Source organism: Vanessa atalanta, chromosome 16, assembly GCF_905147765.1.
Source record: "Vanessa atalanta chromosome 16, ilVanAtal1.2, whole genome shotgun sequence".
Lineage (NCBI taxonomy): Eukaryota > Metazoa > Arthropoda > Insecta > Lepidoptera > Nymphalidae > Vanessa > Vanessa atalanta.
The window spans coordinates 1656898-1684716 of NC_061886.1; the positions used below are offsets into that span (position 1 = coordinate 1656898).

The 27819-nt window shown below is 31.9% G+C and overlaps 3 protein-coding genes across 4 annotated transcripts in view; 2 read left to right on the plus strand and 1 right to left on the minus strand.

Moving 5' to 3' along the window:
- Positions 1 to 377: 377 nt before the first annotated feature.
- On the minus strand, positions 378 to 7457 carry LOC125069767 (activating signal cointegrator 1 complex subunit 2). Of its 2 annotated transcripts, none has more exons than XM_047679337.1 (13): positions 7310 to 7457; positions 7152 to 7229; positions 6784 to 6935; positions 6091 to 6271; positions 5425 to 5622; positions 5022 to 5272; positions 4319 to 4498; positions 3686 to 3826; positions 2716 to 3029; positions 2282 to 2519; positions 1590 to 1737; positions 1137 to 1285; positions 378 to 672 (listed from the first exon to the last, which is right to left on the minus strand). In XM_047679337.1, the coding sequence occupies exons 1-13, from the start codon at positions 7334 to 7336 to the stop codon at positions 516 to 518; spliced, it is 2214 nt and encodes a 737-aa protein (XP_047535293.1). In that variant the 5' UTR covers positions 7337 to 7457; the 3' UTR covers positions 378 to 515. The 2 variants fall into 2 exon arrangements, with proteins under 2 accessions (XP_047535293.1, XP_047535292.1); XM_047679336.1 differs by having other exon boundaries at positions 1137 to 1288.
- A 552-nt stretch (positions 7458 to 8009) lies between these two features.
- LOC125069988 lies at positions 8010 to 9341 on the plus strand. The gene is made up of 2 exons (XM_047679645.1): positions 8010 to 8426; positions 8991 to 9341. Exons 1-2 carry the CDS (start codon positions 8157 to 8159, stop codon positions 9273 to 9275), a joined length of 555 nt encoding a protein of 184 aa, XP_047535601.1. The 5' UTR covers positions 8010 to 8156; the 3' UTR covers positions 9276 to 9341.
- Positions 9342 to 9858: 517 nt separating this feature from the next.
- The window catches only part of LOC125070004 (S-adenosylmethionine decarboxylase proenzyme), a 35572-nt gene continuing 17611 nt past the window's right edge, over positions 9859 to 27819 (plus strand). Inside the window, exons 1-2 of the mRNA XM_047679669.1 lie at positions 9859 to 10234; positions 12218 to 12304. Coding sequence (XP_047535625.1) covers positions 10113 to 10234; positions 12218 to 12304 — 209 coding nt within the window. The 5' untranslated portion in view covers positions 9859 to 10112. The remainder of the gene's footprint in view (positions 10235 to 12217; positions 12305 to 27819) is intronic.

The window sequence follows — 27819 nt, forward strand, 5'->3', positions numbered from 1 at the left end:
TGTCCGACAAATAGCAATTCCAAGTTATTCATTACGCAACTACTTTTGTTTATCAACACAGTTAACCTTAAATTAATATAAAATTTTATAGACCTTGCCAAGACCCAGTCAGGGTAATAAACTTTATTCAAGTAGGCTTTTGTGATTATTTTAGAAATGTAATTTTACATGATTAAGTTAAATTAAAGGTACTCTCTGAGCTTATTGATCCGCGCTTCTTCAATAGGTGTATTTAGACACACGAGGCAGGATTTCATTCCACGCACGCAAGTTACCTAGTGGAGTGTTGTCTAGATCTTTTGGGTAATATCGGGTGAGTTAATAAAGAACTTCGGATTTATTTTATTTCAAAGAATTGAAGTAAATTTATCATTTCATGGTCTCAAATCACATTTACATTCTAGATGTCAACAATAAACAAAGAAAATAACAATTTAATTTAATTCCTGTAAAGCGAATAAATAGATAAATAAATATATTTTTACACTGGCAATACATTTTATCCACTAGTAACACTACGACGGCATCATGCCCTGACTCCTCTTCCACTGAGCGCCTTGTCTCCTATTGTGGTTGCCTCGTGAAGATTTGTGTTTTTCCTTTTTATCCCGGTTCATGAGGGTTTCTTTCTCCTGACCTTGACCTTTAGGTTTACCAATTACGTCTATATTCCTGTAACAGAAATTAAGTTTAAATATATATTTTTTTAACTAAAGCATAAAATCAGTCTGTCAGTCATAAAATTATTCAAACAACCATTTTAACAGATTAAATTAAAAAAAAAAAAAACTTTAATAGGAATAGATTTAAGTGTATATGATTACGTTTACTAATATAAGAAATTTATGCATTATTACCAAGGAGTCTTTTTTTTTTTAAGCCAAATACATTTAAACGTAAAGACAAATTGGATACAAATAGTGTTTTAGCGATCGTAATTATTATATTTATTTGATTGTTACACTTCTTATCTACTCGACAGTATAGACACTAAATAATCCTCCGCCCCCCCTCACACGCGTGCGTAGTCGAGGGTGGAAACTAAGTCTATCTGCAAGCATAAATAGCTAACTTGCAACTTATAACTTCAGTCGGCTGTAATGACCGCTTCTAACCATCTCCCACCGTGACCTCACCTGGCGGGCGGCGGGCGGCCCCCCCTCCCCCGCCGAGCCTGTACGTTGGCTTCTCTGCGCGCGCGCAACTCTTCCGGATTTACGCAGAAGTTCATCTTACTTCTACTCGGTGCTTCCTCTTCCACTTCTTCCGATTCTTCGGACTCCTCCTGCTGATAAATATTTCTATACATTCTAATATTTTAAATACGCTGGAAAAGAATTACTAATTAAAGCGTCGGCCGTGACATATCTACCCAGCGGTCAGAACTTGCCGGCTTACCCTTGTCGGGGCCGCCGGGCTGTGTACTTACTCATATCTGACTTTGAAAGATATATTTTACGAAGTTTTGTTTTACAATTGCAATTTTATTCGTAATTATGATGATTTTTTTACTATGTTATGGTACCATCAACCCACTCCAAGAGAACTATTCGACGACGACTAGTTCTGCTAATTTGAGAGCTACTCACGGGCGCTCCGGCGCGCGTGCGCAGCACCCGCGGGGTGACGAAGGGCCGGCGGCCGTCGTCCGCGGCGTCGGCTGCGGGCGCCACGCCGTCCGAGTCGTACGTGTCGTCGTACTCGTCGGAGTACATCGCTACTTCGTCGCAAACCAGACTGTTAAACGTTTTATATTTTTTTAAATAATTTACTAGCTTCTGGTATTCTTTACATATAAAAAAAATGAAACTACAATGTACAAAATTAATTTCAATTTAACTAATGTATTAATTAATCTTATCACATCTTCACTTATACCCAACGACTAGAAGACAAAAGCCAAACCAAGAACATTTGACATCCAATTAACGCGATATCATTCGACGCCGAATTCGATGTCATGATGACTTTGTGAATTATGGAAATAAATTTAAAGTACATTAATCTTTTAAGTTGTTGAATAAATAAAGATATATTAAACAAAAACTATTAGTAGTGTACAACATAGATGAGTTATTTGAGTTATTATCAAATCTTGTAGAATACGTAAATCTAAGGTTAGTTTAACATCATTCATTCTTCAATTAAAATTATACGTACATACATACACACATGGTAATAGTATCAGGACTGTACACAATTACACACACGCACACAACCTACCGTCGGACCGGCACAGTTACAATATTTGCAACAAAAATAAAAACATAAAATAACTCACTTGTATTTGCTGTATATATCTGCTCTATTTTTAACCTCGGTCTTATCATTGAGCATATCTCTTAGATCTTTATACTTCTCCTTCTTCTTACCCACGTGTATCTTGGACAGGTCCACGTCATCTCTAGTCATGATGTCGAACTGGTCTCCGTCGAAGACGTTCAATCTCTTTATACCAGTTTCCAAATACAACCGGTCCACTGGGTCTTCGGGTATTATTGGAAGACTTGTATCTAACCCTGTTAATTAATATGACAGTATTTAATAAGATATTACCGTTTAGATGAAACATCGGTAAACAAGCAAAAAATAATGAAAATGTAGAATAAATAATCGAACATCCGATGTATAAGTGATCTCATCTTTCATAAGACGATTTATCTCTGGTTATAGGCTGCGAAGGTCTTATACCTACGCACTCCTTAGAAGACTCACCTCGGAGAGAATCCGCTAGATTATCTTCCAAGATCGCATTGATAACTCGCTCGGCATTATGCCCGTAATGCTGTAAACATTTCAATATAAACCCATCTCCTAAATGCGGTAGGATATCCTTTACTTCGCATATCAACGACTGATCTCTGACATTGTCTGGTATGTCGTTGTCTCTGGAAGGTCCCGGCTCGTTGTCTACGACCTCAACATTGCCATTGGTTAATAATTTGTTATTATCATTAAGTACTTCCGGTATCGGATCATCAATGTCGGAATAAACAGCTTGGAGGATATAATCGGTTTTAACGGGGTCTCTGATGATAAGTTTAGGAGATATAATTAAATCAATTTATTTGTATATTAAAAACTATTTTGTTTATAAGCGTACACGGCCCAATGGTCAGAAAACATCAATCTTAATAATTATTGTAATTTAAATTATGCGGCGTTTACTTATAACTAGCTTATCATTTTGTTTTAGTAGTTTAAAAGTCTGTAACTGACATATATATATAAACAAAAGTTGTTGGTAAAAAATAGCAAAAATTTGTAAAAAATTGCATAATCATTATTAATTATATTGATATTCATCTTGTTAAATTGTAAAATGATTTTTATAGGCATAACTTAATCTCTTGTAAATAGTACTTTATATGTATTTTTGCTACAAAAGATATGCCTACTACTGATCTGTAATACTTACTTCAGTTGATTATCAATTTATATTTTCTGTGAGTCTCTTAAAACATTTATTCGGTGAAATAAATTTAAGCCTTTGAGAACCGAGCCTCTCTTTTATTTTACCCTAATCTCCTATACGAAATACCGTTGCATGTATCGGATGTTCTGCCACCTATGATGTGACGTGTATCCACCATATGCTTAAGAGAAGATGAGATCTTTGCCCAGCGGTAAGTAACTTTGCCTTTTCTTAAGCAGTCAATCCTAACGAGATATTTTAAAAGGATACATATCAGGATAGGCTTGTTTCAGCAGTTCCAAGTCCTCGTGGACCTGGTAGCAAGCGTGGTAGTCCTTGATCAGCAACCGTTCGGACAGAGCATCCATCATAACAGACAGATACGCTTCTACGTTGCTCTCTATATTGCCTCTATGGAATACAAAAATGGCGTTAATTTAAATTCTACTTCATTTAAAATATAGTTTATCCTGACTTTCAAAACATAGTAAAAATTACTTATTTTATAAAGCTGTATTAGAAATGTAGTTTATTTTATAACGGAAGCATCTACTATGAAAGGTTTTTAGGATATTTGTACTATAAGAAATTCCCTTTTTTATAGTTGAAATATCTGAAGTATATCTTCAAGAAGGCGTAACTTTGTATTCACTTTATAATTTATTTTGTATATTATTTTATTTATGAAAATAAGTATGATATAATCGTCCTTATTATAATAGCATAAGGACCATTTTCGTTAAAAGTATTAGTGTGAAATGTATTAATAACTTAAATAATTACATAACAGTCAATTAATATGTGATTTTTTTTTCTTATCTATTAAGATAATTACTATTAAAACCTTATACTCCTTTTACATATTTCTCAATTCGAAATTCAAAATAATATTTGATTACTCACTCGCAATTAAAAATAGCATCCTTGTACACAGCCAGGATTTCCTTCAAAGTGTCAATCAGTTCAGCTCTAGCCAAATCTATATACCCCTCCACTTCCGTGTAAGCTACACTGGTTTCATCTCCCACTTCTATGAGCTTTTCATATAGCTGAGGTATTCCATACTCATAAAGTTGGACTATACTGAAAACATGAATGTTTTGAAAAAATTATATTAAATTATGTTTTATTCAAGTAAAGACAATTTACAAGTCGTATTTAAAGCTACCACCTGTTCGAAATCTTCTGAGACGAAATGATAAGAAACTCAGCAGATATTTCTAGAGTTTTAATGCCAGTATTTGTACACTATACATCAACGATAGCGATTGTAATTCATTCATCAAAAGATACCAAATATTTATAGCTGTTAACGTTAAATTATTACCGTTCGTACATACACAACTGTTGTTTTTACCAATATTACGTCATCAATATGATTGACAGCGTTTTTGCGGGAATAAAAGGGCTTAAAATTTAATTTAATTTTATGGCAAGAATATGTTTATTTTGTGGAAATATATATTTATTGTGGCTAATAATTATTAAGAAAGTCAACATTTTTAAGTACTTTTTCACACATAGTAGAATAATACCCTATTGGTGGTCCTCATCAGCTGCCCAAAGCCACTGGAGATATATTTACTCCTACCTAAAACTATCTTACCTCAAAACAAAATTACTCTTCATCATGATTTCAGCAGTCTTTGGATAGACTTCAACAAATATCCTCAATGTCATTGCTGTGTCGAGCATGTGGATTATCAGGTCTCTGAGTACATTGAAAGTGACTTTATCGGTAGGCTTGTTCCCTGAAGGCCGTCTGATCTCCCCGAAGCCCATGAACGTCTCCGGAAGATTAGGTGGTTCATCGCTCTCATAATCTTTGTTCACTTGTAGAATTATATATTTGAATGCCTAAAACAACTGGTTATATATATTTTTTATATAACTTTATTGATTGTAAGCTGCTTTTTAAGATAATTTTTTATGCGATTTATTATTGGCGCGTGTAGGGGGCAAAATCGATCGATATGAATACTTTTTTGATAATTATAATACATATTTACCTCCTGGACAAATATTAGTGCTTGTACTACGTCATTCTGGTATTTTGGCTGTATCGAGAACACTGCATTCATTAAATGTGATATGTGCTTAGAGTTGTCCGCGCCATACGTCAGACATAAGTCCCATAAAACTGGTATTGTGAATATAAAATTATCATATATTAGATCAGCCAGATACTCTTTGCTCATCCACTGGGTCTGAAAATTTAAAATTTCAAATAAAGAACTGACGTTTTTTTTTTTGAATCTACAAACTGCTGATAACTATTTACTACATTAAGAAAAATATTGTTTTTTTTAACGAATAATAGAATTGTCTTATTGGCTATCACAAAACAGATTTTAATGATAGTACATATTATAGATATAGATAAAAGACCCATATCAACTGGTTTATCAGTTTTTGGGTGAAACCAGAACAAACTAATCTTTTATTTCTAACCTCTTTATAATATCTCTTTATAATGGTATATCTATATTACATATAGATATACCATTTTTATTTTATACAAAAGTATTTTACAATGAAGTCCTCAACACTAATTAGTTTCATTGTTAAAAGAAGAGAAATAACATCACCCCCTGAAACCCCCTAGACCTCTCACAAAAACCAGAAAGAGATCCAACACATAAATCCTATTAATAATTAAAAGTAATAAAACCCACCTTACTCTCTTTATTTGTGATTAATCTACTAAAAATGACGAGAATTAATCTTCTTATCTCTTCATACAGCTTTTGAACATCTTTACTATCATGGGGCGCTATGTATGGAGGATTCGCTTCTTGTATAAAAGATATTACCATATCCATACACATTGGATGGTATAATATAGTACTCCAAAATCTGAAAGAGTAATTTTATTTATATATATTGTAAAGTTTATGACTTAAACTTAAATCATTTAAAGGTATTCAAAATAAGATATATTCATAATTAAACATTCTTATTCTAGGGCAGTTGCATGGAGCATTGCAGATGATGGTGTCTTAGGACCAAGAAATCAAGGCATCTTTCAATAGATTTGAAGAATCAACCCCACCGCCAAGTGTGATATAACCATTGCATGCACCCAAGCTCCTTATGATTATTCCTCCTTATTACACATAAGCTTGTAACCGGGCAAGTTTTAACAGAGGATAGAGGTTGTAATGCATGAAATTTTTTTCATGTGTAGTATCATTTAAAACAGGCTTGTTGCCAAGCCAATTACATTTTTCAACATAATTTAAATTTTTGTTTTATGTTTCAATGTATTAAATTACTCTTAGCTAATAATATTAATTTAGTTTAGTTTGCAAGCATTTGATAACTGCAACTAAATATATATAATAATTTGTAAAAAAATATATGAATACCTATTTTGTTCTAATTCAAGTAACCACTTGAGATTATCTAAATAAGTCTCCATTTTAGATTTCCAAGCATCCACTGCACCCAAAAGTAATTCAGCACCTGATGGTGGTCTTTCATAGAGTATCAAATCTTTTTTCTCCACCCAGTAAGGATCCTGAAATCACAAAAAACAGTATCTTAAATATTTTTCCTTAACCAAGTCATACTTTAACTTCGTATATAAAAACGGTAATTATTAAAAAGTAATGACATTTTATTTAATTTAAAAAGTTGTGCAATATTATGTCAAGTCAAATAAAATATAAAAACAAATAATTATGTTAAGCCTGTAATAATTATATGTATTGATATGATTAAACAAAATACTTACTATTGCTTTAATAAGTTGTAAAACACCAGAATCGCTCACAGACACTGTTACATTTTCGGCAGGCAAATTTTCAGGATTCTGAAAGACATTTGAAACTTTATTATGTGGCAAATATAACTAAAATATGAATGCAAATAAATTAGATGTATAATACTAACATTAAACTCGACGCGGCTGTTACTCATATTTGTAAAATTATAAATGTATAAAAAGGTGCAAGATACTAAAAGTTATGTTAAAACTATACAAATTACAAATAACGTGAAATTCTAAAAACCGATCAACTTTAAACCTTTCAGCTTTTACTATTACTGACAGTGTCACAGTGACACTTGACAGCAAAGTTTGTTATAATTGGTTGACAGTTATAACTTTTATGCCTATTGCCCCTTGACAAGTTTTACAATTCCTATAATATATCAAAGAAATTCCCCTTAAAATCAAAACAGTGTTGCTTTTAGGATAAGTGATGTTATATACAATTTATATTACAAACATAAATGATTGTACAATCTTCGAAAAACCTTTTAGCGAATTAAAAAAAACATACTTGTAAAGCTTGACACCTCCCTCAATACTGGTAATTTAATTTTGGTTTTATATGTTTAAATAGGTACCAACCACTAATTAAATACCACCAATACCAATTAAGTCAATCCACTTGGCATCGATATCATTGAATTATCTTTTTTAAATAAATAAAACAATTATGTTGTCCATTTTAAATTAAGTTAAATTGTATTGATAATATATTTCCATAAGATTTTACTTTAAATTTTTTTTAATAGTGCAATTATAATCTCTGTTTATTATTATCTAGAACTAGAACCTGTCAATATCAACGGTTATCAATTTGAATTGTTTATGTTTGTAATTTGTGCTTAATAACAAAGAATATACAATCACATCGCTTAATTTAATGTATTTTTATAATTTAATTATGTAAGTAATTATTTCTAATGGTTTAGATCCCATTTCTATGCAACCTATTCTTTTAAATGTAAAATGAGAAAATCGGGGTCTGATCCAAAAGTAAAGAAAACTTTGCTTCGCAATTACGAACAAAGAATTCTCAAACTGCCAAAGACTATACATGACAGTGATTCAGGTCCTTCAAAATTGGAAAAGCCATCGCATCAAATAGAACAAGACCTTGATCAACCTGCGCTATGTTCAAGCGAGGCACTAGCTAATTACTTAACTGATGTGCGAAAATCTGCTTCGTTACCACGTCCCGAAGAATTAAATATTGACCAGGTTCAGATAAGTGCTAAGGTAAATATAAAATCTGAACTCGTTTTAACATAGAATTCGTAACATATAGATTTTAATGAGATTTAAAGTTTTGTATTTTAAATCGATCGATAAATTTAATTATTATTATAAATAAATTTGTGATATACATGTGATTACAATACTTTATACGAAAGTATTCACACTCATATATATGACGAAAGCACTAATTTCCATGAAATTTTAATGAAATTAATTTACCAAAGTAGAAATAATATAAAAACAAAATTTAAAAGTATCAATTCATTATGAAGTATTTTCTTATATTCAAATTAAACTTTTAAATATATTTTTCCATTAATTTAATTTATATTTTAATCATTTTTTATATTTATATGATTTACTTAAACATTTAATGTATGACATAGCTCCCTTTAAATATTATTACGTGTGAATTTAACATCTAAGCTGCTGTTCTAATACTAATAAATTAATAAATATCGATATCTACAAATAATATGGTCACAAAAATAGAATATACAACAAAAATAAATAGATCTATTTTTACTAAAATTTTATTTATAAATTGTGTAAATTTGTTTTCAGATCACAAAGAAACTTAATTTTCATTTTAATGATAGAATATACAAAAATTTAGTTGAGTTAAACACAGACATTGCAAATTTAAAGAGCCGACGAGATAAAAAACCCATTAAAAATATAACTCCCATGAAAAAAGACCTCGAACCGAATATTGATGATTTTTGTCAGGATGAGAAAGAAAATGATGTATGTCCAGAAATACCTGTCATCAAGCGGAAAATTAAACCTATAAGAAGATCGGAAGACGGTGCAATACATAGGCTCATTGCTTCTTTAGAAAAATTATGAAACTACTGTTTTTAGACAAGTACAAGCTTAATAACACTTTTTATAATAAATTTAATTTATAATTCATTTTATCTTTCACTTTGACTTTTTCCAGTAAACAGCTTTAAATTGTGTGATGTACAAAACAAAGTCCTACTCTGATTAGATATATTGATGAAGCCTATAGTTTCAAAAGAATTTGTAAATACTATGCTAAAACAAATTTTTAGGTGTAAATGATTACTGAATTGTCAATGATTCTTGGGAAGTTACTTGTGATGAACATAATTTTGGTAGGTAACATATTATTGATGATTAGGAACTTAGTACAAACCATTTAAATGTAAATTTAATTTATCTATTATTATTAAAAGTATAGCTTCGTCTATCTAAATAATAAGATAATAAATTATTATTTTTAATAAAATTATTATATGTATCTCCAGATTTATGTCATAATAAAGTATATTATGATTATTATAGGTTAGAAATTGATTATGGTAACATTCAATAAAAGATAAAGATGAGCGGTGAGTGACAAAAACAAAAAGTGACACTTGACAGTGAAGCGAATAAAATCTCATAGCGTTTACCAAATTGACTCATTCTAGTTTTTGGTTCGGCTTCGGAACGCGCGCCGTCGCCGACTCGCTCGCTCTGTAAGAAAGAGAAGTCTTTTATATATCTCCTCTATCACCTGCATTTTGCCAATAATTTTGTTTCATTCAGCTGATTCAGACTTCTCACTTCAGTCAACTTCAGACGTTGATGCGTAGTGGCTGTCGACATTTTTAGTAGAGGAGAATTCAATATTTTTCATAAAGATACGTTGTTGATATAATATTATAAAATATCGCAATGGCTGGAACGGAAATGATATCTAATAGTGAAAGTAATGATCAATTTTTTGAAGGTGTCGAAAAATTAATTGAAATTTGGTTTACGCCGGTAAAGCATGCGGACTTAAGAAAAATCACCCGGTGAGTATATAGCTATATACCTGCTATTACGAAATAGAAATAAAATGTTTAAAGTTTATTATTTTTTTACGTGATTATAGTCGATATTTATAGGTTACCGGCATATTTTCTGGCTGGTTTCTCTATTATTTATGTTATAAATCTAATAAGTTATTCTTAATTATTATTATTATACGTTTAATAATTGAGTTACGATGTGTAAAAAACACATTGTCCTCAAATAATGAAATAGTAGAACTGAATTTTACGATTGTTATTGTTATGGAAGCTTCTAGAATCAGCTGTTCAGGGCGATTGCTACCGGTAAGAAAGTAATCCCACCACGAATTGCAAGAAGATACCATTGATTAATAGTAGCACGTGATTCAATTTTTTTTTATCAATATGTTCTAAATTATTAAATGCTGCTGATATTTTTTATAAATGCAGCCCCACTGAAAATCCTTATTTAAAAAAATTGTTAAAACCAACTTGTATAATCAGTAAATTATTTTTCCTCCAAGCGTCAGAGTTACAGGTCAACTGGCAAATTCTACGAATAACATCCCAAAAACTGGTTTAACATAATTAAGTTCCCGAAACTCTCAGAACTTGTATTTATAAGAACTACACTGGCCTGTAACTGCATTTTTGACCGGGCCAGTTTAACTTTTAACTTAAAATTTGGTGAAGCAAAGATCCTTACATGAAATGCCTAAGAGATTTTTTTTTTCATTTTAATTCCATACCCATTTTTGTTTTATAATTGGAAAATAAATGTATTTCCAACAAGAGTAATCAATTACAATATAATTAATTATATATTTTTTAGTTAATTTGTAAAAGATAGTTTTTAACTTGAGTAAATGATAAATACACAAAATTTTCTAAATTAATAATATATTTTTTTTGATTTTGAATTTCAAATTTTCATATATTGAGAAATATTCAGGTCACCTCTTGGTTTGACATAATTCTTTAGTTAATTTTTAATGTTTAAATTGTAAAATTAGCCTTTATTTAATCAGGTATTAATACTATTATAATGTACATTAAATCAAATTGAAATTTCCATATTTAAATAAAATCATATAATTATCAATCTTTTATAAATTTTATAATTTATATTTACTCATTATTATATTATTTTTATTAAATAATCTACTAACATGACCCTGGCTGGAGTGGAATGGTAGATAAGGATCACCTGTAGTCATATAGAAATCAAAGGAAAAACATGAAAATCCTAGTAACAGCTTTATATTTCTATTTTCTAAAACAAATCATGGCAAATCCCTAAAGTCAATGCGGACCTTAACATGCTGAGGAGTTTAATATAAAGTTGATTAAAAAAAAGAAGGTTTTTTACAAAAATCGTAGAAATTCGAAAAAATACTGTCATTAGTGTTTATATATTTTTTTTTTTCTTTACAACTACTAAAGAAAATTTCACGGGTCTTTATCGGCGCGGACTAAAGACGTTAAGAGTAAAATTAGCAGTCAGTTGGAAAAAAAAATACTACTTTTAGAAAAGGCGGAAAAATTAAAACAAAGACATAGTTACTTGGCATTTTGAATTAAGGTCTTGGGGTTCCAAAAGGTTACATAAAAGTAATATAGATATTTAAATAAATAATCAGCTTAGGCACATAGTTATTAATATTCTATAATAACGTATATAGCATCGAAACTCAGCCAACAAACAATATGTAATAGTTATTTATTATTTACAGGTTAAAAATCTACTTCAAAAGTAATAAGTTTGTTTTTATGTTTGTTGACGGAATACTCAGTATGACAGTAAATGGCCTGAATGATCTGGGTGATTTAAACCAAATTTTATTATGGTATGGAAGGTACACAGGTGGTGCCGTATATTCTTCGTTGACGAATTGCGGCAACACGCGATATGTATGTGTAACATAGCTGTAATCAGAGGAGTTTCTCCTTTAGAAATAAGTTATATTTTTGTTTGTGGGAGTGTAACCTGTACTTTTTTTTCAGACAACAATGGGAAAATGTATTGAAGATAGTCCGCTGCGAGATTATATCTTTCACGCAGAGCGAGCAAGTCGACGCCTATGTCCTGAGGTATGTTGTACTGTTTTAAATAATTCGGATAAGTAAGTACATCATTTTAAAAATGGAACAATCCCATTATTAAAAAAACTAATTTGGTGTGTTGTCATAAAATGTTCTTACTCGATTGTTAAAATGTATATTGATTTTATTACAAGTAATGGCTATTTCAAGAACCACAATTCCTCAAAAAGTAAGAAAATGCTAAAAATATAATAAATTCGGTTAGCCCCTTTGTCTTAAGCCTCCGTTTAGGAAGGCTCGAAAAACCAGTACCGTTTTTTGCACGCCTCAAAGCGAAGTGGTTTGTTAGACGGTAGTGTCCTTTTATCTGTATAAAATAAATTAAATATTTCTTTTTTGGGTGCTTCTCTGTCTAGCGGAGATTGGCCACCAGTTTCGTGTATGCCTATTACTTGCGAGACAAAACAGTTTTTTGGTTCTTCCGATTACAGTCCATGCCCTGATGTTGAGCAGACAAAGTTTTCTTTTACGCCCTAAGTTCTGTTACTGTGGTTTCCACCTGAGGATTCTTAACACTCCTGTCACATCTAAGCGACGCCAGGAACTCTGGGTCATCTTTTTCTGTGTCTTTTCCATAATACTAAACCGAAAAAATAAATACACTTAGCTTTAAGTATTTTCTAACAGAGAAATAGAATCCTAACTGTCCCCATTACGTCTGTATTAGTGCTTATAGTAATTAGCATAAGTATGTAATTGTAATCGCCGTCGTATACGCGTTCGTTGTTAAGTTTCCAAATTATTCCAAACGAATTTTGTTCTCTTAGAATAGTTTTTGTGTGCTAAGTTTACTTGGTACGCGTGTAGTTGAAATAAACCCTCTTTTGCCATGCGACCAATTTTTTTACCGATTTTTTGTACACACACATCTTTGGCGTCTGGCCAGTGATGTAAGTATACAAACACAAACTATTGATATTAAAATTATGTGCGACAATTTAAAATGCCCATATTGATGGAACAATTTTGTAACTATCCTATATATTATTTAAAATATTGTTTTAAATTTATTATTTATGCGTTATTTTTATAATATAACTGTGATTAGATTAGCAACAAGCGAACTATTTATGAAGTTCCATAATATCAAAACTGAGTAATAATAAACTCTGCTTGGGCTATTTTAAATCTATGTGGGAGTTGGTGTAAGTTCCCTTTGATCTCACTCTTGTTTATAAATATAACTGCCTCTGACTCGTTGGTCTAGTTATAAAGCTGCAGATCCCGAGGTTCTAGGTTCAGATCAAGGGTCGAGCCAAAAGTAACTGAGGTGAAATGTCAGAAAGTGAAATGCTATATGATAATAGTATCTATAACATTTAAATCATCCATCAAAATAGATCAGGGGTTAGGTATAAAAAAGTAGCCTTTGTCCTTCCTTGCGGTTCATGCTTGGTTCTTACCAATGTTCATTAAATTCGGTTCCGTAGTTTGGGAAAGCGTAACAGATAGTCAAAGTTCCTTTCGCATTTAATATATTAAGTTTAGATAATTTAAATGGCTCATAATTAGGGTTGTGCTTTTAGGGAATAACCTTTACATATAGTACGTTACTCATAGCGCACTATGTAGAACGCTATATAGCATTTTCAGAAAATCATTGAGAAATATTATATTATGAAATTGTATAAATATTCAAGTTTCTATGATTTCACTTTTTGGAGTGCATCAGTTTTACCACCAGGTGTGGTTATTGTCAAGTGCAATCACGACCGCATAGAATGGTAGCAAGGATGCTAGCAATATTTTGCCGTTGAAAATTGAAATGCAATTCCGATTTTCAAAACGAGCCATCCTCCGTGTCTCCAATTTGTCGAAGTCGTATATTCATATAGGTTTTTCACTTGAAAGCGTAATTTAACTTATATCTATCAAAATGTATACAACATTTACTACTGTAAAAGAAGATATGAGTCTAATGTAAAATGTAAAAATAAGAGAAATTACGTTGCGAGCGTGAAATAAAAAAATAAAAAACACGAGAAAAGACAATAAAAGCAAAATCAATCGTGTATAGTCGAGACAAACAACACAACTGAACTCTGAATTGTACCTGGCAATTTATTTATCAAGCAAAACTGTTCTAAAAATATGTATATTGTCTTAAAGGTCTTTATAAATTGCGCAATAACGGTAGTATGATGCGAATAGTTTTGATAGTATGACACCTTTTTTATGATATTGGTAGGCGGACGCCCATAGACAATTGGCGCTGTGATATTAAACATTTCTTACATCGCTTATGCGCCATCAGTCTTGGGAACTAAGATGTTATGTCCCTTCTACTTGTAGTTACACTGGCTCACTCATCCTTTCAATCTGAACACAATAACTACTAAATACAACTAAATATTACTGAGTGGCAGTAGAATATGTAAAGAGAGATGAGAGATGTCCACCGAGTAAATCTAATATATTACAATAGTTTTTTCGCAATTTTTGTCTTTCGTCTGGATATTTCCTCTGCTAGTCCAGACTCCTGTGTTTTATCATGATAATAATGTCTATCTGATCGATTTAAGCTACAGCGATTATAGACGGAGTCTTCCGTTGTTGGATTGATTGTCAACGGAGATTTGTGTAGGTGCACAAGTGTAAGCACTATCAACGGGTGCACTCTGTATTCCGTCATTCTAATAATCAGACGGAATCTGGTATGATCAGAAAACATTCTTGCAAGTTCGACGGGCTTGCCGGGCACACGAGTGAACATAGAGTAACACTAGTAACATTCAAATGTTACCAAACCACGAGACACTTAAAGTATCTGCTGTAATAACTGCTAACTTTATACCGTCATTTCACCATACCTTTATTTGTAGATAGATAAAAATTATGTAGGATGCTAGACAGTTTGAAAGTACGCTGTACGAAACGACGTCACGTAAAATATTTGGCAAGAACTGTAGACTTGTGGAATGGAATGGTTTAGAGAAACACTGAACTATTTAGGGATATGACAATGTTATGCCAAACTAATAATTGACAATAATTACTTTCATTCATGAATTAGACCTAACACTTTTAAATAAATTATAATTAATTTCATAAGTATAGTTGGTCATTGTGTCGTTATCCCTTTAAGTCATTGTGGTTTTACTTTATTCTCTTTTCAAATGTTCCATTCGATTTTATTTGTGTTATTCGTTACTGCCCTGTACTTCTTAGGGTCTTAGCGTGATGATTAATAGCCTTACTCAAGAAGAGATGTATCTTACGCTATAATAAACAAGTGAAACCCAAAAAATGTATGAACTGAGAGTCATTAATTTATCAAAATGAAACACGCGTCAAAGTTATGATTTTTATTCTGTCGCAATTTGTATTTCAATGGCTGTAGTCTTAAAGTCCGTATGACGTGTATCGAATTCGTCACTCGCCTTTACCCACTCCTGAGGTCAGGAATATTATCAATAGGTTATCATGCGTAGTAAACTACGTTCAGCTGCAGATATATCCACTTCATTGGTGTTGCCATGTTACTTAATAAACTTGGAGCCTCTCACCTTTTAATAGCTGATAATAAAAACATGCCCAATCAAGTTTTTTTTTTCTGTAATATCTAAACTGTTATTGTTGGGAATTGATAAAAAATCTTATGTAAAATAAAAGTCTCAAGCGTAATTTTCAATTCGTCTGTTTTATTCATTGGCTTGTCTGTTTTGGTTTGATGAGGAAATGGTGTGACAAGGAAATGGTTTCGGAAACCAGTTTGTACCAGTTATTGTCTATAGGTCGTTTGTACTTTGCCATTATTTCGTACAATTTAATATTCACGTATTCGTGTTTTGGATATTTGATAGAAATAATCAGGTACTCATTTGTATTAATTGAATGGAAAAAAAGAGGCTAATCAAGATAATATTTATACATTGATTATACAATCATTGAAGGCGTTTTAATATGGGTATGGCTGAATAGCGCACGATGACTTTTTTTACTAACGAGCAATGTAATAAATAAAACGAGGAAAATAAATAAAACTTTAATTAAAGACAACTCTGGGTATAAGGTCCAAGTGTATATGTAATTATTTTTTGATACTAAATCATCAGAAAGCTGTGCATAAGAATTCATCAGAATCATCATCATCATCAGAATTCATCATCAAATAGCTATAGTTACGTACTTTGGCGAATTCTAAACTTAAATACTTACGTGGTTTAACGCATTGAATTATCTGACAAAACAAAGTCATCTAAGGTTACTTCATTTCAATTATTCAAGTTTGAAAAAAAATACTTTGAATACATACATGTTATCTTATTTTTCACCCAAACCGTGATTCTGTACTAATATTTACAAACCAACATTATCTCGAGGTACAAAATAAATAGATTTTTACGCACACCAGCTGTTACGTAGTGTTTCGTAAACGTAGTCGCTTCGTCTCGACGTGGACGCTTCCCGCGTATCTCTGACGTACGATCCTGGGCATGGAGCCAAAATGTGATAGTGAAAGCGAACCAATAAAACGAACAGCTTCAATTCAAATCGTTCTGAAATGTCCTCAATCCTATAATCACAAGGATGAAATATATCTAGTGTTATAAATTCTGGGTATATTAAAGAAGTACGAAGCAGACTAGGACAATCAATATCTGATATCCAGCAGATTTCTGATTATTTGCTAATGAAATAATTAAGATAAAATCTATGACATTATAATACACTAAGTTTAATATATATATATATAAATTGCCACGAATAAAAGTTCATATGTATTCAAAATTGTTGATATTTTTTTCTTTTCCAAAAATGTTTGACGCTGTGTTGTCATGTTTCCTTAAACTTCTTATTCAATTTAAAGGAATACGTGCAAGATATCCTAAAACACAATTTCTCATGTCCACTGCTTCTTAGACGTCCTCGTTTAAGATTCAAAAATTAATTTATTTCTACATAATACAAGTCTTTAAAGTCAATTGTGTCTTGCGTTAAGTTATTGTTTTCCACTTTTATTTTCAGAAACACTTGCACTGCTCGAGGCCTTTGTTATTGTGTTGATTAGTAGCGCCACAGGTGATAAAAGATAGAACTAGTTAATACAATTTGACGCGGCAATTTTAAACGGTTTTGTAATCCCTATTTAGTTTTCATGGACTATTACAAAATGACGCGTATAAATATTTTATTTACAAACGAATGTTTGCGCAGACGACGCATTCTGTATAATGACCAATCGTACAACGTCTGACTTCATTTATGACAGATAGTCACAAGAACATACTATAGATCATTTTTAGATATAGGTTTTTACAATATTTTTAAAGCTAAATGACTTTTTGTGAAAATTAACTACACATGCGCTAAAAATATCTTATCTAAAATCGTTAATTATTTGTAAAACTAACTCACTCGCCATGTGATTTTTAATATTTTTGGTTCTTATATACATTATCAGCCTGTAAATTTTCCACTGCTGGGCTAAGGCTTCCTCTCCCTTTGAGGAGAAGGTTTGGAGCATATTCCACCACGGTTCTCCAATACGGATAAAGGATATACGATATTAACCATTCTTTATGCAAATGAGCCATCAACATTCAGAACTAAGATGGTTAGTATTGATTCACTCAATTTCGTTCTTATATCCTAGATATTATTATTTACGATTATTACGTTAACGGTGGCGAAACATTCTTTTGTTTTTCTTTTATATAGTCTGTCACAAAAAATTGATTGCCCTATCAAAGTAGTATGTATGAAGATTTCAAATTCAAATTACGAACCAATGTTACCATATATATTATTCATTCTAATTTTAAAGTCAAACAAAACATGATGCTTGTATCATCAAGTCTGGAAACGTCCATTGCACTGATCAATTGCCTGAAATCATTTATTTATGATTGTCTCAGTTGACAATGTTTTCGCTTTTCATTTGATCCCATCGATCTCTGCTAGTGTGTTGACGCCTTTATACTGTCGTGATAATAGAGAATACTCGGAGACAGAGCTTTGTGCGAGACTCTCTGGGTACATGCCACCCCCTCATCCACATACCGTCACAGAGCCATACTTAGTATTGTTACCAACAACTTACCATCTTAGTTCTGAATGTTGATAGCACATTTGCATAAATAATGGTTAATATTTCTTACAGCGCTTATGCCTTTGACGATGGTGACCACTTACCATCAGGTGGCCCGTTTTCCCTTCCGCTTACCTATTTTTTATATAAAACAGCATTTTCTATATCATGTTCGTCATTAAAAATGCATTTAAAAATAATCTTTATTAATGTTTATTAATAGTCTTATATTTATATCATCTTAATACGTGAATGACCTATTGAGATTCTTTAGTGGTATCGTTTCGGACACGACCACGAGCTAAGAGTATGATTATCAGCTTGGCCTAAATGTCAATTAAAAATATCTACTATATTGGGTATTATAATTTTGATTTTAGAATTCATTCTAAAAAGTATAATACTGATGTAAATGTAGAAATGTTTTGATTTATGTTTTTATTTTGAACGTGCCCGAGTTACACGTTCGATCGATATTAGTTCTCATAAATACCCTTTTCGTATACTTGGTCGTATGTCTTTGAATGGGCGACGTTTATCGAAACATATTTAAATTTAAAAGTGTTCGATTGTGTAATTATGTCGAAGTGGGATGTTTGATTTTTTTTTTGGTCAAAATAATCTTCTCTTAATGACCTTTATAATTATCTGTGTACGTTATCTCACGAGAGGCGTAACGCAGTGTGTCGCTATTCGTCCGGAAAGTTAAAATACATTAACGTATCTTCAGTGCGAAAAATATGTATGTATTTAAAATGAAATATTATAGGGATTACGTTTATGAATGAGAGTGTGCACTGTGCACTTCTTCTCAAATATTTTAAATAAAAGAAGAGTCTGGCCTTTCAAGGCGCATAGCAAAGCGTTGGTGTATGTGGTGTAATAAAATTGTTTACTCACCAAATGTTCCGTAAACTCTTTGAATTCATTCGACCTTCACTTCGTTCCTGATTCTGATATTTGTTAAATGTTTAATGTATACTTCGTTAGACTCGTAATATTTAACGATGAATGTTATTTAACAAACAGTACATAATAAAATAATCAATGAATTAAATAGGTGGTAAAACGCATAATGTTATGAATAGGGAAAATAAATAAATAAAACACAAAATGAGGCATAATTTATAATATTATTCATAAAATTAAAAAGATAACATGAGAATATATTTATATAGGTGCTTAGGGCGTTCAGATATTCTACTGACAAACAGTAACACTTTGTATTGTTGTGTTTTGAAGGGCGAGTGAGCCAGTGTACGTAACAGGCACAAGGGACATAATTTAGTTCCCAAATTTTGTGGCACATTGACAATGTAAATATGTCTTACAGCGACAATGTTTATGAATGGTGGACTGGTGGTGATCACTTACCATCAAGTGGGCCTTTCCCCGGTCCGCCTACCTACATTACTTTTCCACGAGCAATGTGACAAAAATAATAATGATATTAGGAAGTTGAGTCGTGTTCAATTTGTTTAATGATTGATGATGATGAATAGATTGAACGATGAGAATGTAGTCATAAAAATTGATTTACTAAAATAAACATATTATCTTTTAAGCTTTAGTACTATTAACCTAACTGTCAGACTGAAAACATTCTGTCGTATAAATTTAATTTGTTTTTATTTTGAATGTATGTATGTCTGCTTTTCTAAATAGTATTATTTTTATATGTACCACAATTATATTTCAAGTGAATTAATTTAATCTGAATATATTATAATGTTAATTGAATCATGGTTCATTATGGATTTGTATTTCAAATCCGTATTATGTAAAATCGCTGTGATTAAACTGAAGAAAATAAAGATCATTTGACATACAAATCCATAATGAACAATAGCTTATATTACATTTTGTATACTTATTGATTCGGAAGTCAAGAAATCCAAACGATGTTCACACAAAATAATCTTTGAATTTGTAACGGTTTGATGAATATAAAAGAATTGAAGAATATACGTTTAAAACACCAGAACCTATAGTATGTATACCATTTTTTTCTGTCTGGTCCTTTTTACGTGCCCTTACCTTTGTGTGTAGAAAGAGAAAAATGCCTGCCACTTTAAAGCCCGCCATTTTGAAGCGATTTTTTGTTTCCCTGACAAAAGAGTTGAAGACTGTCTCTGAAATTAAGTACCAGATTTCTATTTGACGCTTGAAGATGCTTCCATTAACTTTATAAATAATATTGGTGTTCGTTTCATGTCTACATAACAAGCACGAAATTAGAAACTAACAATTCGCTTGTATCCAACTTCTTCCATTACAGTAAAGGGTTTCAAGTTTATTATAGGAAGCTGTTCCATTGCGAGGGTATTCGGTCGATATTAATTTAAGAGTCAGTCAAAATAAGTTATTAACAGGTTCCAGCCATTGAACAATCATAAACATTGCCCCTTTTTCTTGAAGTGGCGGAGATGGCTCATAGGAATTGGACAATTATTTCATGTAAAGAGATTTTACTATATTATAAAAATTGACTTCCCATTCACTTGCATATATGTGGCATATTTCCGTCATAATGACTGGACTAAATGGACCATCTCGAACATAGAGTTTAACAAGTAATTGATTATTTAGAAGATTAATATACTGACGTCAAAACACGTGTTAATGTTTACTTGATATTATTTACCAATTAGAGGGGGTCGTTGACATTTGTTATTAGTTTTTTTATCGAGCTAATCATTATGGGATTCGATATCGAGATGTGCAATTAACACGTTCTAGTTTTTGAAAACAAATTAATGTATTAAATTTGGTAAGAGGTTTTTGTAGGTAATTTTTTCTAAACACTTAATCCTACTTCTCTTTAAGAGAAGAGGCTTTTGCCCAGGCGTGGGTCATTCCAGGGATTTTACTTCTTAAATATTTGGGTTTTCAATAACTAAAAATACTCAATTATTTACTAAGTTCATAACAATGTTTAGTCACGTGAAACATACTTTAAATTAAAATATGGTCACAACAAAAATACTAAGTAGGTCATTTTAACTACACAAAGAACTTGTATTCGTTTTGAAATAGAATGGTAATCGATGCTTGAAGCTTCTAACTTTAGTTTTTAATTGAATGATGGAACGATCATCTATAAATATCATATTGTACTATTAATGGAATTAGGTCACGACGCCATTTGTATATATAAGATCGTATTATGGTTTTTTCTTATGTTGTAAAGTATAGTATTTGATTCTGTATGTCGCTCGTTGACAATAGAAGTCGTTGTTTTCCCGAAATATGCCGAGCGTTCCTTGATTAATAGCGTAAGTGAAATCGGTAGTTTCAAGAATAACATAAACACATTCATTAACTTCTATGAAGTTAATAAGTCGAACATTGTTCTAGAATATTCTCTACAGTTAAGAACGATTGCGCTATCGATTAAACAATCTATTAGGCTAAGCTACCTCTTTGCGTGTTATTTCAGAGTAAGGGTGACTGGAAGGTCAAGGTGGAGAGTTTCACGCATGCGTAGTGCACTCTATGCCAGATGCGGATACCGTTAAGTCGTCTAACTCACTGCATATTTCATTAAATACTGCGTACAAAGTTGTAACGAAAGAAATTTTATTATAAGGGTTTTCTCTGAGTAACAGAAAATGTATCACGGTGTAAAGTTTAAAATTTAAATTGATTTATACAATATAGACGATTACACTTACTTATTTATAGTCAAAGGACGTCTACTGGTTTGGAACAAATATGACCTGAGAGGAATCGAAATGACTTCATCAGTTTTATTTATATTTTTGGAGGCTTTGTAAAGTGTACGTAGAATCTATCCGATAAAGATCGTACAACAATACGATCTAGTATTTATACTAAACTCGCTGAACCTAGGGCTTTACCCGCACGAAATCTATAAAACATTTAATACCCACATAGTAAATAAAAAAAGGTTCCGTGACCCCCAAGCTCGGACTATCTCCGCATCAAAATTCAACTAAATTGGTACGCGGTTTAAACATGAAGAGGTAACAGACAGAGTTATTTTCGCATTTATAATATTATACCCTGTACAAGATAGCTTGATCTTTTTGACAGACGTAAATTTTTCTGATCGACATAACATTGCAATGACGAATTGCTTCAAAGTAAAATTTAAATAGAAACACTGAAAATAATAGACGCTTGTACAATGTTACATCGGTCGGACACTAGGGACACGAATAACAGGCAGTAACTGTTACAAACATCAATACCAAAAAATCATTAGTAAAGATCATTGTTAAGTTATTTTTACGAATGGGTTGTTTGGGGTCTCTTTGGCTAGTGGTTTCTGGCTCTTTAGCTGGTATAACTCTTTACAGAAAAATAACTTAAAAAAAAACTGAATTCTAATTTGAATTACGCATTCCATCGTTCCATTGACTGTTATATATGTTATATTTTCTGTTTCCCATCACTAGCCCGTCTGTCAAAAAGATCTAGCTAACTTAAACTGGGTATAGTATAATTCAGTACAGACGTTAATCGCCTATAATAAGAATCAATTGACAAGATATTTGTCACTTGTGATATAATTTTTGTTAAATAAACATTTTAAATAAAGCACAATATGAAACGAAATTATATTGATAATAAAAAAGCCTAGAGCTAATACTTGTTGACTTGAATTGTATTGAACAGTCAAATGTTGAAAAAGAGTGACTTCTGAACTTCTTGTCGGTACAATCTATTTTGTGAACCTATTATAGCTACGTTTAATACAAGTGCTTAAAATGACGTTTCAAAAGTATTTTTAAAAGCTTACTTGAATAAAATATATATTTGATTTTTTATTTTAAATTATTGGCTCGACCACTGGTGTCTTGATAAATATTCCCTGGGACTGTTCTTTAACTTCATACGAACCACAGAACCCACTTACGTGTATTTATATTTGATTTTTTTAAAATGTTTACTGGTAATATTATCTATAAATAAATTGTTGAGGTTATTTTTGTCTCAACCGCAAACATAAACCAGATAATTGTCACAAAAATAAAATTTCCGAATATTTTCCTTTTAACATATTGTGTATATAATTAATTCTTTATATATGTTTATAATCTTTATAAACATTCTACAAATCACACAACGCACTTGCATATATTTATATATGTATTTTTTTTTTGTAATTGTTTACAGTTACAAACGTTGTTGAGATTGTTTAACGTTAATATAAAAAAAATAATTAAAATTTATTTTATGTTACAGAATAAACTAACACGTACATTATATATTAAACAAAAGTATATTACGTAACAGACAAGGTTCGATGGCCACAGTACAATGATAATATATGAATTGTTAGCAAAAAGTGGTCTTGATTGGTCGAGATGTTTGGCCTCTTGCAACCAATATTCAAGGTCGATTGCCACAGACGAACATAGCCTAGTCAAATTGTGACAAGGATACGCCTAACAAAAATGAATGTAATCAGTCTGGTTTTATAGCTCGGAAATATTATCTTCATTTGTTTTTAACCAACGTCTGCAGGGAGTATTCGCTCAATTCGTGTCTTAGAAAGAAAGGCTGAACCGCCAAATTAGTATATTTGTGAAAAGAGGCTTAAAGCTTAGTTATGAAACGTCATTTTCCTAAAGTATCATTTTGGAGCGTTTGCGTTTCTTCGTGTAAAGGACCACGAACCTGACGATTTATATTTTTATGTAGGTATTTATATTAATGCGTTTAACTTTTTTGATGATTATTACGTTGGGTTCAGTATGTCTCCAAGGTGGTCGAATTAAAGACATTGAAAATTGTTAAGATTCCGTTTGAAGTGTATATTCGTGCCAATTTTTGAAGCTGGATTGTAAATGTGCAGGCTACATTGTACTAATCAATTTATTTTTAATTCCGATGTTTTAACAGTTTCTTACTTGAAGGCTTTTGAAAAACTTATTGTAACGTGCAGTTTATTATTATTAATATATACTGTCTGCCTATTCATTAAGTTGCATTCAATATAATGTTCCATCTGATACAGATACAGAGTTTCTTGATGTCGGAGTCGGTTCTTCGGAGTAGAATTAGTTGAGAGAAGTAAAAACACAGTTCGCTGCTAAAATAAAATTAAAAAAAAAAAGTCTTAAAATAAAAAAATAAAGCCTTTATTTGTCAAACAATTTTCAATGTATATGTTGTGTTCCTTTGTCAAATTATACAATACTAATAAAATAAAATTAATTAGATTGATCAATGTTAACGTCTTAATCATTCTTAAATTAAATATTTCTTAATATTTATAATTAATCGAATAACACAATACCATTGTTAAATTTTTTGTTTAGAGTGTAATGTCTATTAAATTTAAAATGTCCTCGGTTTTCGCGGCTTGGTCGATAAAATAACACGTTTGATTTACCTTAAAACACGTAACAGTATATTATGTCCCCGATCCAGGGCAGAGGACAGCCGGCGTCTATTTACAAATTGTAAATAAACATTATATAAGGTGCGTAGACGGAACTTATCGATCGATCACCTACTTCAAGTGAGTTCAGACTCCGTTCCCAACGAAATGCGTATACAATTTTGTGATTTATCGTTCACGATTGCGTTTGCCTTGCGAAATTGGGTATAATGTAAGTCATAACTATGGTATCTTTTTTAATATACTCGTTACTTTGCGCGGTAATGTCTACAAGTTTATGCACGTGGTCTGATTTTAGGTATTTCCCTATCTGTGACATCTGACACAGTTAGCACGATAGCGTAACAAACAAATAAACACTCACTTAATCATTCTCAATAAACGAGTTAACTAAATAATAATGCATTCATCACATCAGCTTTTTACATCCACGTTATTATTCTTATCAATTTTTTGATTAAGTAATCCGCCAAGAGATCCAGCTCAGTTTCAACTTAAGAACGCATCGTGAGGAAATTCGTACCTCTATTGACAGCGTGTTACTTTTAGTTCCAAACCTTAGCTGTGAAACATTTGACGGTTGTTACTGTAATCAATGTTCAATGTTTCAATGAAGTATAAACAAAAACGACTTCATACGTCCCCAGCAAAGCCTTCAATACATAATTATCAATTAAACTTCTGTGTTTATAAAATATCTCATACGAACAATCCTTATAAACTGGCATTATGCCGTTCCCTTTCAAATATATATGTTATATATTATGTAAATTAATATATGTATAGTATAATAGTAATAATAAACTAAATAAATTAAAATCAAATTATTCTTTATTCAAGTAGGCCCATAGAAGCGCTTTTGAACCTTTATGTTACACTATCGAACTAAATATAGAGCTACCCTCGGCTCGGAAAGTGAATTCTATCAAATAAACCGACATTGAAATCAGTTGTTGCTCTATAGCACTTCAATTATAGTTTATATCGATCACATACAATTTAATTTATAATCCTACCTGGAAATCGATTAATACTGACTTCCCGCTTTTTTTACTCTTCATTTAATCTTGTATTGAGTGATATGTCTTTTTTATCATTGTTTTTTTTACATGAGATTCATATCAATTAGCCGAGTTAAAAATAACAGTGGAATCTTATTATAGGAAGAGGAAACCGTGTCACAGGAAGGATTTATTTGCTCTATTTATAAGGTTCTACACATCCATTATAACAATAACAAAACATTAACAGTCTGTAAATTTCCCACTGCTGGTCTAAGGCCTCTCCCTTTGAGGAGAAGGTTTGGAGCAAATTCCAACACGCTGCTCCAATGCGGGTTGGTGGATACACATGTGGCAATTTCGTAGAAATTAGTCACATTGCAGGTTTCCTCCCGATGTTTTCCTTCACTGCCGAGCACGAGATGAATTATAAACACAAATTAAGCGCATGAAAATTCAGTGGTGCTTGTCTGGGTTTAAACCCGCAATCATCGGTTAAGATCCACGCGTTCTCACCACGGCCATCTCATCCAATACGAGTTCAAAACCGGCGAAGCACTAAATTTGTCATATGTGTATCCATCAACCGGTTCTAAAGTAGCGTGATGGAAATACTACAAAAGTCCTCAACGGAAGATGAGGCCTGCATACTTTTGTTGGTTGTTTTAGGCCGTTTCATAATGTATCATATCATGTCTTTAAATCTTGGCCAACACTGAGTATATATATTTTTCAGGTTTTGTTTTACTTGGTGGTAGGATTTTGTGGAAGCCTGTCCGGGATGACAGATCCCAGACACAGAGGCTTCGACAAAAACCTCATTAGATAATATGCGCCCAAACAGCAATACTTAGTATTTTTGTGATTCTGTTTGAAGGTTGAATTAGCCATTGTGATCTCGGGCACAAGGGATATAATATCTTAGTTGACAAGATTTGAACTTATTTGTATGTGAGCCGAGATGGCCCAGTGGCTAGAACGCGTGCATATTAACCGATGATTTCGGGTTCAAACCCAGGCAGGCATCAATGAAATTTCATGTGCTTAATTTGTGTTTATAATTCATCTCGTGCTCGGCGGTGAAGGAAAACATCGTGAGGAAACCTGCATGTGTCTAATTTCAACGAAATTCTGCCACATGTGTATTCCGCCAACCCGCATTGGAGCAGCGTGGTGGAATATGCTCCAAACCTTCTCCTCAAAAGGGAGAGGAGGCCTTTATCCCAGCAGTGGGACATTTACGGGCTGCTAATGCTAAAAAAAATGTATGTACAAAAATAAACATATTCAGTCTTAAAATAATGGCAAACAGTATATAAATCGTTCAGGATATTCATCTCGATATTTGTAGAACTGAAATATTAAAAATAGCAGAATCATTCGATCATATAAATCCTTACGTAACCTGCAACCCGAACCAAGAAATTGCAGTGAAGCGCTAATCTTGCAACTCGACCCGTTCACCTTGATAATGTTAAGGCCGTGACGACGATTTCAAGCTCATATTTATACTCATGTCCATTCAAGATTGTTGAGCTTGAATTATTATATGATATCATAAATGAGTTTAATTGCTTTCTTGGACATTTATTGTTTGTATAATGTTACCTATTTGATTTTATGTATGCTAAGTCTTTGTTTTATATTACTAGCCGTGCCCGCGACTTCGTGCGCGTTTGAATTTAATAAAAAAGCGTGACTTTAATAATATTTTTATATATAATTCTAAAATAAAAGTAGCCTAAGTTACTCCTTATTACATCAGCTATCTGCCAGAGAAAGTCCCGCCAAAATCCAAAAGTACTCCAGCCGTTTCAATGATTAGCCGGAACAAACAAACAGACAGACAATAATTGTATAAAATGTTATTTAGGTCTATGTACCGTGTATACATACATACATATGCATTTAGTAAAACGCGGTTATTTTAATATTAGAAACAAACACTCCAATTTTATTACATGTATAGATTGTATAAATAGTATAATTGGTAACTTAGCTGATACATGTAATCTTTATATATAATACCGAAATATCACTGACTGATTAATTCCGAAACCTACAAACTACAAACTTGAAATTTGGCAGGTAGGTCCTT